At 36.0% G+C, this 13,552-nt stretch overlaps 1 protein-coding gene across 4 annotated transcripts in view; it reads left to right on the top strand.

Annotated features, from left to right (window-relative positions):
* The window catches only part of LOC107586580 (A-kinase anchor protein 6-like), a 148,803-nt gene that overhangs the window by 4,647 nt on the left and 130,604 nt on the right, over positions 1-13,552 (top strand). For all 4 annotated transcript variants that reach the window (XM_016274008.1, XM_016274007.1, XM_016274009.1 and 1 more), the window contains one exon: positions 11,463-11,854. In XM_016274008.1, the coding sequence (XP_016129494.1) occupies positions 11,525-11,854 (330 nt within the window). In that variant the 5' untranslated portion in view covers positions 11,463-11,524. The remainder of the gene's footprint in view (positions 1-11,462; positions 11,855-13,552) is intronic.

Consider the following 13,552-nt stretch of genomic DNA (forward strand, 5'->3'; position numbering starts at 1 on the left):
CCCCCCCCCCCCCCCCCCCAATTTAAAAGATAAGAAGTATTATCCCCCACATAGAAAGTACAATCCACGTTACTACAAGATATCCCTTTATAAATACAAAACATTACCCTATAACAAAACATTCTACAAAAGACCCCCAAAGACCCCCAAAGTTGTGTAACCCTTTCAAAACACAATAATATTCAGTGATGAATATCTGACTCCTCTTTAACCATATTTTCAAATGTAACTTAAAGTTTTCAAAGGTAAAACACTGTCTAATATTATTTGGTAAATTATTCCAATTATTAACAGCTCTTACAGAAAAGCTGAAAGACCAAAATCAGTAACTCTCACTATCACCTCTTGACGAAGCTCTTGTTTGTCTTATATTTTCAGTATGTGAAGAAACAAATTCTTTCAAGGGTGAGGGTGCAAGGTTAAACAACAATTGTATATGTAACAAAATTGTCAAAAGTAAAAACAAATATATATATATATATATATATATATATATATATATATATATACAGTATATATATATATATATATATATATAAATACATACACACACACACACACACACACACACACACACTTTTTAATTATAAAACAATAATTATATCTGTTAGGTTTCTTATCCAATACTTTTGAAGCACATTTATATAAAGCATATAAAGAGTAGATTTTCCTGCTTGTGACCATGAAGTAATACAATAAGAAAAATGAGAAAAGACCAAAGAATGCAAAAAGATTATTTGTACCTGGTGGATGACAAAACAGTCAAGACTTGCACTGAAGGAGGGACCCGAGCCTAGAGAGCAGAATATGGGCGGGCCTTTTTGCCAGTGAGCAACCACCTAGCCAAACTATCCAAAACACCTTAGCGACTGCATAGCAACATGTTGGCAACCAGCCACAACACCTTAGAACTGTGGCTCTCAAGCAGGGGCCAAGGTCATGAAAATGTAAAATATCCTAAATAAATAAATATATATATATACACACAACCATTCAAAAGTTTGAGATCAGTAAGATTTAAAAAAAAAAAAGTTTCATATGCTCATTAAGCATAAATGATCCATTTATTTGATCAAAAATACAGTAAAACCCGTAATATTGTGAAAAATTATTACGATTTAAAATAGCGGTTTTACTTTAAAATATAATTTATTTCTGTGATGCAAAGCTGAATTTTCAGCATCATTACTTCAGACTTCAGTGATCCTTCAGAAATCATTCTAATATGCTGATTTATTATCAATGTTGGAAACAGTTGTGCTGCTTAATATTTTGTTTTGGAACCTCTGATACTTTTTTCAGGATTCTTTGATGAATAAAAAGTAAAAAAAAAAAAAAAACATTATAATTCAAAACAGAAATATACATAGAAATCAAAATAGAAATGCGCTCAACTGTTGCAGCTTTCCTTATGTACCGGAGAGGAAGGTTTTTCAGACTCTGAGATTACACTACACTGTGGCATAAATAGTGCATATTATAAATACATAGTGTGTAGTGTATAGGACACATTGTTCTAGAATCATGGTGGTATAAGTGTTACGGGGCTGACGAGACGTGAGACGTGCAGATCCATCTGCAAGGCTTTATTGTGGAGAAGACAGAGACGTGGTCATGAAGCAGTGGATTTACAATGTACATCTATAAAGTCCTTTAGACTACAATTAAATTTACCTTCTGGCATCCATGATTTTATGGATTCATTTAGTCCATAACGGAAGATATCCTTTAAGGTGACCTCCTCAAAAGGTAACCTAAAAGATAACTCACAGAACTGAGCAATGTATTCCTCAATAGGTGAGCTCCCCTGTCGCAAATCAAACAGCCGGGTGACTGGGTCCTAGGGCTCCGTAAGGTAGCTATCTCTAGGAGAGTGATAAACGCTGAAATAATACTCGGCAGAGGGAAGGGATCAGAGTGAGTGTTAAATAGTGAGGGAGTGATATGAAACAGCTGGGTGCAATCAGTGTAAACAGGTGTGTGCAATTCGTGCTGAGTGCAATCAGTGCAATGCATGATGGGAAATGTAGTCCGGGGTGATGTGCAACAGTGTGTAGTGCGAGAGTCAATGAATTGGAAAGTTCATGGACCGGATTCGTGACAATAAGTAAATGCCACTCGTTTGTTTTTGTTATATTTATATAAAAATCTAGTCTACTTGTAATTTATGTAAACACATTTTATATACACTGAAAATATACATTTGAAAATATTTTCACTCAAAAAGAATTACGTTGAATTAAACACTTTGATGTTAAGTGTTTTTAATAGGTTAAATATTTGCTGAAGCATGACTTTTAAATATCATTTTTCCTTCGTGGGGTTTAGGAGGATCAGGAAGCCATGGCAGCAGTAGTAATGAACTTGCTGAATAAATGACTTCAACCTTTAACCGCATTGATGATTGAGGTTAAGGGTTAACAATGTATTGATTAGAAACAGGTCAAAACTGTCCTGTAGAAATGATGGACAGTTAAACAGAGCTTCCAAAAACATTCAGTAGTAATAGGGCCACGGCGGGGCTCATTGTGCTTTGACATCATGTCACATGTCATACAAAGCATTGCGGGCAATAGGTACATTACCATGGTAAAGAATGGTCTGGCTCAGTATAATATTTTTTGCTCTTTGGTTTTCTGCAGAAATGATGCACTTTACCTTTAGCCTTAAGTTACTCCATTAGACTGACCCGGTAGTCTACTTTTGTCATCTTGTCTTCACAGAATAGCATGATAAACAAGGACACATTTATATTCTAGAGTGAAAATAAAACTGCTTTATGGAAATGTTAGCCTCACAGGCTCTCCGTGACCCTCATATGTATAAATAAAAGTGTGTTTCTGCTGACTCATACAGGATATTGCTCTCAGCTCCTTTCAGAAAGTGGATCTGATTCAGTGTAACCCAGAACACATGTAGACGTGTCTTGACTGTGATTTCTTCTCTTATCTTAAGATGCTGGAGGCTTGCTGTCCCAGCCACACTCTTTACAGAATTAAATGTCAGGAAATGTCAAGGCTTTTTAATATATACTACTAAACATTTATTAAATTGACTTGATATTCAATCTTTCAACTCACCTGTGTAGTCTTATGCATTTTAGCTGTGTTTGCCAGAATTCATTATATAAAATTCAGAACTAATATATTTAATAGTTTAGGTATTTTTCTATTTTATACAATAAAGAACATGATTATTTATGAAACAATATGGACAGAAGGAATTGAACAAAAATGACTTAATTTGTTAAAATATACTATACAGCCACCAATTGTGCAAGTTCTCCCACTTAAAAAGATGAGAGAGGCCTGTAATTTTCATCATAGGTATACCTCAACTATGAGAGACAAAATGAGAAAAAAAATCCAGAAAAATCACATTGTAGGATTTTTAAAGAATTTATTTGCAAATTATGGTGGAAAATAAGTATTTGGTCAATAACAAAATTTCATCTCAATACTTTGTTATATACCCTTTGTTGGCAATGACAGAGGTCAAGCGTTTTCTGTAAGTCTTCACAAGGTTTTCACACACTGTTGCTGGTATTTTGGCCCATTCCTCCATGCAGATCTCCTCTAGAGCAGTAATGTTTTGGGGCTGTCGCTGGGCAACACGGATTTTCAACTCCCTCCAAAGATTTTCTATGGGGTTTCAGCATGACAATGATCCCAAACACACTGCCCGGGCAACGAAGGAGTGGCTTCGTAAGAAGCATTTCAAGGTCCTGGCGTGGCCTAGCCCGTCTCCAGATCTCAACCCCATAGAAAATCTTTGGAGGGAGTTGAAAATCTGTGTTGCCCAGCGACAGCCCCAAAACATTACTGCTCTAGAGGAGATCTGGATGGAGGAATGGGCCAAAATACCAGCAACAGTGTGTGACAACCTTGTGAAGACTTACAGAAAACGTTTGACCTCTGTCATTGCCAACAAAGTGTATATAACAAAGTATTGAGATGAAATTTTGTTATTGACCAAATACTTATTTTCCACCATAATTTGCAAATGAATTCTTTAAAAATCCTACAATGTGATTTTCTGGATTTTTTTTTCTCATTTTGTCTCTCATAGTTGAGGTATACCTATGATGAAAATTACAGGCCTCTCTCATCTTTTTAAGTGGGAGAACTTGCACAATTGGTGGCTGACTAAATACTTTTTTCCCCCACTGTATATATATATATATATATATATGTAGATATAGATATATATAATTTTAGGTAAATTTTTTAGAAAATTTTTTGCAGAAAAAGAAGCAGAAGGGAGTGAGTGGATGTGATAGATACAGAGATGTTCTGCCAGGAACGCTGCTGCAGGTGTGTGACTGTGAAGGGTAATGAACCATGAGCTAGCAGCATTTATTTTTCTCTATCATTCCTCCTACAGTGTCATTCATTACTGTATAGGTTCTTTGTGTTTGGCCAGAATGCGACGACCAAAAAACTCTAGCATAATGGTGGTTAACTTGCCAGAACATCCACACTTTCTTCAGCAAGTGTAAAATATAGTTCACTGCTCAGTTTCTTTAAAGGAATAGTTCACTCAGAAATGACTATCTGCTGAAAATGTACTCACCCGCAGGCCATCCAAGATGTAGATGAGTTTGTTTTTCATCAGAATATTAGGGGAAATTTAGCATTTCATCACTTGCTCACCAATGGATCATCTGCAGTGAATGGGTGCCGTCAGAATGAGAGTCCAAACAGGTGATTAAAAACATCACAATAATCCACAAGTAATTCACACATCTCCAGTCCATCAATTAATGTCTTGTGAACTGAAAAGCTGCGTGTTTGTTAGAAACATATCCACCAATAAGGTGTTTTAACTTTAAACTGCCACTTCTGGCCAAAATACCAGTCCATAATTCATGATAATGCTTCCTCCAGTGAAAAAGTCCATCACCTCTTGCTCTCTCACTCCAAAATCCACCAACATGTTTGTTTAGAACTGCTTTGATTTGTTTAGATTGTTTTTGCTTGTAAATGGTGCTTGTTCCAGATGACTAATATTTTAGTGGAAGCAATGGTTTCAAGATAAACATTTTCTAATGCTGTATTTTTTATTTAAATTTTTAACGAATATGCAGCTTTTCATTTCACATTTCACAATTGATGGACTGGAGAGGTGTGGATTATTGTGATGTTTTTATGGTGTTTGGACTCTCATTCTGACGGCACCCATTCACTGCAGAGGATCCATTGGTGAGCAAGTAATGTAATGTAACTTACCCAAATCTGTTTCGATGAAGAAACAAACTCATCTACAATCTTGGATGGGCTGTGGGTAAGTACATTTTCAGCAAATTTTCTTTTTTAGGTGAACTATTCCTTTAATTATGCCATTGCAGCTCTGATTTGCATAAAAATGCTTTGGAGCAGGAGAACTACTCCTGTGGTTCTTTGGAAGCCAGTTTAGAACTTAATCACGAATTTGCAAAGGGATAATAAAGGTTCTTCATAATCGATTTTTATGCAAATGTAAGACAGCCACTTAAGATTTAAGATTTAAAATGATGTAGTCTTGACAGAGTGTTACTTAGAGTTATTTTTTGCATGTAAGAAGCTCATGTAATTCTATCAGAATTTAATGCTCCAGTATAAACCGTTTTATCCCGATGCCTTTTGTTTCATTCCGCTTTAGATTTGCCCCATTTCTTGAAGGTGTGAGAAACATTTGAGAAGGGGGGCAAATGTCTGCAACATATCTGCTTGTGGATACAATTAACAATTCAGTGGATTTTGGACAGAGCCCCAGAGAGAAGAATGCTACCTGCAGAGTTTCATGCTTTACACTGTATATATAAGCAGATGTTCAACTGTAGACAGTTTCTGTAGACTCTATTTCTCCTGTTTGACGTTGCAAAGTGACACAGCAGAACTAGATTGCTCATATTATAGTCATCAAAGCTGTCTCCTCTGCAGGCACACGATATAAATGATTTAGCTGATTCTTAATGGGATATCTACCCAGAAGAACTGTTATTGATCGGAGGTTGCTCTTATAGAGCTCACGAGACTTAATTGAGTTTCCAGTTATGTTTTAAGTATCTACTTTGTCTCAGATGTTTCTCTTAAAATTCCTTGAGAGAAATAAACACATCACTGAAACATTTGGTGTAAGATTTACATTGAAAATTTTCATTCAGAAATTGCTAGTAAATTTCACAAGTATTTAACATTTGATTAAATTTCTACTTCAACATTTAATGTTTAATTGAATGTGTTACTTGTCGTTTCTTTGTATTTTTTGTGAAATTTACTAGCAATTTTTGAGTGAAAGGTTCTGAGTGAAAGGTTTTTTTCACTCATAAATAATTACAATGAATCCGTAAGTAACACATTGAATTAAAATGAAATTTTGAAGTAGAAAGACTGAAATAGTATTTTCTTCTAAAATGTACTCTGATAGTCTGTTTTATTTACAACTTGAAAAAGTATTTTTTACAGTGTAATACACACAATAAGACATTTGTTGACATACAGTAAGAGTTTAGTGCTATAAAATGAACATTATACTGTAGCTCAGGTCATTTGAACTTGGAAGAATTTCATGAGAAATGTGTGAATTCACATTGAGATCTTAGACTACATTGTCTTGGCAATTCATAACAGTTTGAGACGTTGTTGAGATGTCTTCTGATCTTATTTTCTGATGCAAGCAGGAGACCTGAAGGAATAGTTCACCCAAAAATGAACTGTCATCGTTTACTCGCCCTCATGCTGATCTAAACCTGTATAACTTTGTGAACACACATGGGGATTTTTTTTCCGTACAACAAAATGATACATTCCCAGGTCACTATATTCTTTTGGTGTATGAAAAATATGCTTTTGGTGTATAAAAAAATAGATAGTAATTTGGGTTTGGAACAACATTTTATTTTTTTGTGCAAATTGTGCTTTAAGCAAGTCTCTTTGCTCTCTGTTTAATCTAATGGCTAGTTCCGTTGCATTGCTCGGCTCGCTCTCATTACAGATGGGGTATCATGTGGAAACGGCCCCTCTATAACTCAAATGATGCCAGTCATAGTGAATCACAGCCTGACTGGAAATAGGGTTTAAATGCAGTTAGAAGGTTTAATGTGGGTGTTATGGGATTACTCCCATAAGCCGCACTCTGTAGAGACTCAACTCACCCACACTGCCATCATTCACTCCCAGCGCTGCTCTACATGTCTCTATTGATTCTGGTTCACTCGTTTATTTAAACCAGCATGAAATATACAGAGAGATGCCATCTCAGCTATTCACTGAGACTTCTGACCCTCAACCTCATTCTGATGCTAAATAAAGAACTTATTCACTCTCTGCATAAAGACTGCTGAGTAGGGCTGTGCAAAAATGTGATTTTCATGCGCATCTCGTCAGTAAAGCCGCTCCTGTGATTAGTAGTAAATCTCCAGCACGTGCTTTCAGATGGAGCGGTATTTACTACACAGAGCCGTAGTTCACTGACAAGCTACACAAAATCACGTTCAAAATCGCATTCGATTTTTTGCACAGCCCTACTTCTGAGAATATGCAGTCACCTTCTGATGTTTGGTGACATTGGCTCTGCTATTGCTGGAACATTCGTAATATAATATTATAACAATTATATTTCCTTTTAGTCAGTAACTGCTCTGTGTTAAATATACACTAGGACAAATGGTAAACAATGTATTTAATGTTCACCAGAGAGCTTACTGCTATTAATACAAGGACATAGCCTGTTTAGGCCTGTAAATGTTTTTATGCGCTCTCAGAAAAAAAAAAGGTACAAAAGCTCTCACTAGGGCGGTACCTTTACGAAAGGTACACCTTTGTACTTTAATTACCCCTAAAAGGTCCATATTGGTACCTTAAAGGTACATATTAGTACCTAAATATTTGGACATTTCCCTTTTGGACATTTTTCTTCCCCAGTAACAACTTTTGTTTCTTTTTTTGAGCTTGTGGTAATTTTTCTGGAGGTCTAAACTTACATTAAAAAAAATGAAGGAATCAGTTAGAAATTTAATAATAAATCATTTTAAACTGACAAATTAGTAGACAAATTTAACTTGAATTCATTTTTTTAAACATAGTTAAATAAAACAGTCTCTACTTAAGTGGCACTTGTGAGAGGAAGTAACTCTTAAAATTGAGTTGCCCCTCAGGTGAACTGTCAAAAATTTTTTTTAATTAATTGACAAACGGATAAAGAAAAGCATTTGATAAAAAAATAAAAATTTAAATAAGAAAAACAACTGGGAAATTATTATTATTTTTTAAATGGTATTTAAAATGAGCTTTTAAAAGCATTTATTAGTTTCTTATTTTATTGTTTTAAAACCTGAATTAAATGAACGGTCAATTTAAAAAGCGATTCATTTCCATTTTTATGTTTGAATTATTAAATTGTTAACTGATTCCTTCATTTGATCAAATTGTCAGTCCTAGTCTTCCATTAATATTTTCATTAAATTGCAAAAATAATGTCTGTTTCCATAGTACATTTTCAAAGTGCTGTCACAGAGACATGCTGCATGCATATGATTTGTCAGGGCATCTATTTCAGTAATATCCATCAGGTACTCGTGACAATTTTATTTGTGAAATTGGAGTAACAACAAACATAATGTAAAAATAGATAGTTCATTAGTGCTATTCAGCACTTAAATGTTCACTGTAATCTGAAGGGATGCAGCTGCATTTGTGTACTTCATTGTGATTTCTGTGGGTGTCAGATTGTGGTGTGAGACTGTATTCACTAAGAAGCAGGAGTTTGACCCATTTTGAGTTCTAACGGAGGCTGCAGCTCATTTCAGAGGATTTTGTGTAGTCAGCAGAACTGATGGCTGGTTTATTGAGTGCCTGGTATAATTAAGTAAAACATTTGGACAGCAGCACATAAATGGTCATTATGCCTTGTATAATTCATCTGCTGTTTATTATTTATTTGCAATGACACTTTGGTAGTGTGGAAATAAAACAGACAGGGTGACAGATGTGGATAAAGATGAATTTGCATCAGCACATCATATGGCATCCAATCATGGTTTGAAAGCAACATTATGGAGAGAGGACTCATAGTCTGAAGCATTGGTTGAAGATGAAAAGGACTTGATGGATTTGTTACTTACAAACTTACAGCTTTTCACTTTATAAGTCATGTGGATTACTTGTTGACCAGTAAACATTCGATCTTCTTGAGGGTGGACTGGGGCCCAATTGGTAAAGAGATTAACTTAGAGCATGCAAAAGCATCCATGTGTATGTCATGTTTTGAATAAGTTATGCATGCGTGTGATATGCTAATCACCTGTAAGGCCCTGTATAATCCTGCGTGAAGCACTTGTTTGCATGTTCCCCTGATAGATGTGTGCCATCGTATGTCGTTCTGTCACTGATGCGTTTGCAAACACAACTGAAATTATTCTCTCTACCCTTTCATGTTGAATGTCAACTAATGAATCGGTTTGGACGGCTTCATCCATGCTTTAACAAATACATGCAGATGAGCTGTAAATGCCAGGAAGCCATATTAGCTGAATAATTCATGAGATTGCTGTGATGCTGTTGGTGGGATGGCATCACTCGGTGCTGAAGCAGCATATTAACCAGACGCTCAAACCAGATCGTTCAAGATATTGATTTCCGATCGCTGACTTCCCTGTTGCAGTGGCCTAGACATTCAATGCTGGATAATGGCGGTGAGACAGCTTCATGATGAACATCAGTTGTTCTGGTTCAGAATCATCTTTCTTACCGTCAGATTTCTGTCTTTGTGCAGGGTGGAAATGACCTCAGCTGCTGATGTAATGACGTTGTGTATGACTTTAGAAATGACCTCATTGTGCATTATTTATAGGTATTTAGTGTCTGTTACAGTAGCTAATGCAATAATTACATTAGTAGTGAGTTTGCATTGTGGCATTGACTTTAGCACAAGCAGACGCCACTGGCTTTTTCTTTAGCAAATCCGAACAAATGTTTTTGTAATGATTATGTAGCCGATACCGATATGGTGGCCGATATATCGTGCATCCCTATATTATGTAGGACATAACATGGACACTGTAATGTAGAGTGTTACCAAAATATTCTTTATCTTTATGGCATAAACTGCAGAAACAGAAATTCTGTTTGTTATATTCTGTTGAGTCATGGTGAATTCAGTTATTTAAAAAGGATGTATTACATTTTATTGGTTTATGAATTTCTCAGGGAGTCGAACCCCTTTGAGCTACAGGAACATGTTTAGTTTTAGCTGGATATTTTAAAATGGCTTAATATTGTAATATTATGAGACATACAGCACAGAAGATAATCAGTCTTAAGAAGATCTGCTGAATTTTAAGTCCTGCTTTTAATATCAGTAGGCAGATGTTTTAAAGTTCATTAGTGCGGGACACGGCATCACAGTATTGTAAGGGGCGTAACATTTCCGTCACACGCTTGAGGTATTCGGCCAATCACAACGCACTGGATAGCTGGCCAATCACAGCACACCTCGCTTTTCAGACCGATGAGCTTTGTAAAAATCGACGCGTTTCAGAAAGGCAGGGCATAGAGGAGCAACAATAATGTACAGTATATGGAAAATAATTAGTTTTTTTTAACCTTAAACCACATAAACACATTTCATTACACCAAATACACAAAATAATGTTCTTTTTTAGCAACATCATATGACCCTTTTAAAAGGTTTACAGTTTTAGTGTTTTATATACTATTATAGGATTTAATAATATTTTGAATTAGTTTTTAGTTTCAAACAAATAAAGAAACGCACTGCAAATGCTCACAATTTTATTTGTAGCACGTTTCTTTGTTTGGTTGTGTTGTGAGTATTTGCAGTGTGTTTCTTTGTTTGGTTGTGTTGTGAGTATTTGCAGTGTGTTTCTTTATTTGGTTGTATTGTGAGCATTTGCAGCGCATGTGTTGTCAAATTGATGAAGTAGTTTTCTTAATTTGCAGGTGTTTTTTCTATTTGCAGCGCATTGAGCTCTCTCGGCCACCGTATATATGCTCTATACAGTATGTGCTCTAAATAACACCTATAATTCATTTTTGTTTTAATAAAATGCTTTCTGCAATGAGAATATACTCTGGAGGATTTCAGAATTGTAAGCCCAGCAGCTCAAATATGCATTCTGTAGGGTTTAATGTTTCCTGAACCAGCTGTGCAGTGTGTTTTGTCTGTGATTTGGCATTTTTATCCATGTCGGTAATATTTTTTTTCTTCAAAATAGAAAATAATTCCCTAAGATGAGAAATCCCTTTCTTTAAATGCTTTTCTAATGCATCACCATGAGAGCCACTTTACATGCTGTAATCTATGACAGTGACCGCCATTAGATTTGCATCCCAAATTACCTCTGACTATCCATATTTAACTAAATCTGGCAGCTCTTTTAATATTAATGGGTGCTGTGCACTCGTACTACTTGGTTTTTTTCTTTAATTAATCCTTTCTTTTTTTGTCTCCTCTCTGAACAGCTAAACCAAAAAGGCCAGTCCTCAGGATCACGCTGTGTTTGTTGACCGTTTGTTGACCAACCATGAATGTTGCCATATCACCGATGGCCAGTGAGGCTTCCTCCCCTATGATAACCTCTGTGACTCCCACCCTGGAACCCAGCCCCGATAAACACGATGATCCGTGTGGGCCCAGCGTCAGCGGGGACGAGCCAACCCAGAAACAAGATCGCTACCGCAGGTACCAAAAACCCCCTCCTCTCCACACAGGGGCCGACTGGAAGGTGGTTCTGCACCTGCCGGAGATCGAGACCTGGCTGAGGACCACGACAGAGAGAGTCAGAGACCTCACACACTCTGTGCAGCAAGACAGCATCAATAGACACGTGGATGTGCACCTGGTACAACTCAAGGTAAGAGTACATGAATGCTTGATTCTGATGGGTCAGTTGCAGCATTGAGGAGACCGATATTTTTGTGTAATGATGCTGAATGCATATTTGTCCATGGCAACATAATGGTGCTATTTATTTCTGTTCAGAAGTTTGGGGTCGGTAAGATTTTATGTTTTTAAAAGAAGTCTCTTATACTCACTAAGGCCGCATTTATTTGGTCAAATATACAGTAAAAACATTAATATTTTGAAATAGTTACAATTTAAAACAACAGTTTTCTATTTTAAAATATTGGACTTCATAGTATTTTTAAGGATGAGCATAAACCTTTGATAGATGGTTAGAAGCTCAGCATGAAAACGAATGTCACTGGAACAAAGAACTGGTATGAAGAACTGGGTTAGAAGAAACTTAAAATAGAGAAACATATGTTACATTTTAGATAAATATGTTAGTGAACTAATCCATAGAAAAGGTAACTTGAATTACAGATTAGTAACGTGAAAATTAGTATTGTTGCAATTTTTTTTCTAATTTGGAGAGCTATTTTTGTAACAGAATCTCAAAGCTAATCTACTGGATCATTTCAGATCAAATCACTATTTCACGTCCATTGCATTTATTTATTAAGTAGCTGTGTAATACAGTCCTACTCACATTGTCAGGGTGTATTTTGTTTGAGCACATTGATTCATGGTCCAAAATGTACATTTACCAAGCATCAAATGAATGTGTTTTAAGAAATATTTGTATTTAAGATTACTTTTCTCAATTTGCCAGCCATTGGCAGGTGTGGTACAAAAATTATTTCTGGACTCTGCATGGACCCTAAATGATGAAAAACTATATGCCTAAATTCCAGTCTTTTAGTCTGATCATTAAAGGAGCAGTTCGCTTCCAGAACAAAAATGTACAGATAATGTACTCACCCCCTTGTCATCAAAGATGTTCATATCTTTCTTTCTTCAGTAATAAAGAAATTGTTTTTAGAGGAAAAAATTTCAGGAATTTTCTCCATATAGTGGACTTCTATGGTGCCCGCGAGTTTGAACTTCCAAAATGCAGTTTCAATGCAGCTTCAAAGGGCTCTAAATGATCCCAGCCGAGGAAGAAGGGTCTTATCTAGCTAAACAATCTGTCATTTTCTAAAAAAAATAAATAAAAATGTATATACTTTTAACTCAAACGCTCGTTTTGTGTAGCTCTGCAATTTCAATTATTTGCTTTCATCAACTCTTGAACCACACACTCTCAGAAAAAAAGGTACAAAAGCTGTCACTGGGGCGGTACCTTTTCAAAAGGCACACCTTTGTACCTAAACAGTCCCTGAATCCCACAGAATCCCTCTGCTCCACTTTCAGATTGAGAAACTATTACATAACACTGTCTGAAAGAATGAGGTTTCAGTAACATCATTGTTTTCCAGTTGTGTTCTCATTTCATCTTTTTTACGTTTGTAGAGGTCTAATCAGAACAGTGTGCTCAGCGGTATTTAATTAGACGTTCACCCTCTCAATGTCTTTATGAGGGAGAATCAGGCAGCCTGTGGATCTTCTTCATCATGTTACGGCTCAGATAAACAGCTGCTCACAACATTATGAGAGCCATTCAAAGAACCAGAGGATTGTTTTGAAACTGAGACAGAAGGAAGTGTTTTAACCACAAAAAAAGCAACACGCTTTACTTTTAAAGGGGTCATATGATGCTTTTTTAAAG

Source organism: Sinocyclocheilus grahami, unplaced genomic scaffold (genome assembly GCF_001515645.1).
Source record: "Sinocyclocheilus grahami isolate Dianchi unplaced genomic scaffold, SAMN03320097.WGS_v1.1 scaffold84.1, whole genome shotgun sequence".
NCBI classification, from domain to species: Eukaryota; Metazoa; Chordata; class Actinopteri; order Cypriniformes; family Cyprinidae; genus Sinocyclocheilus; species Sinocyclocheilus grahami.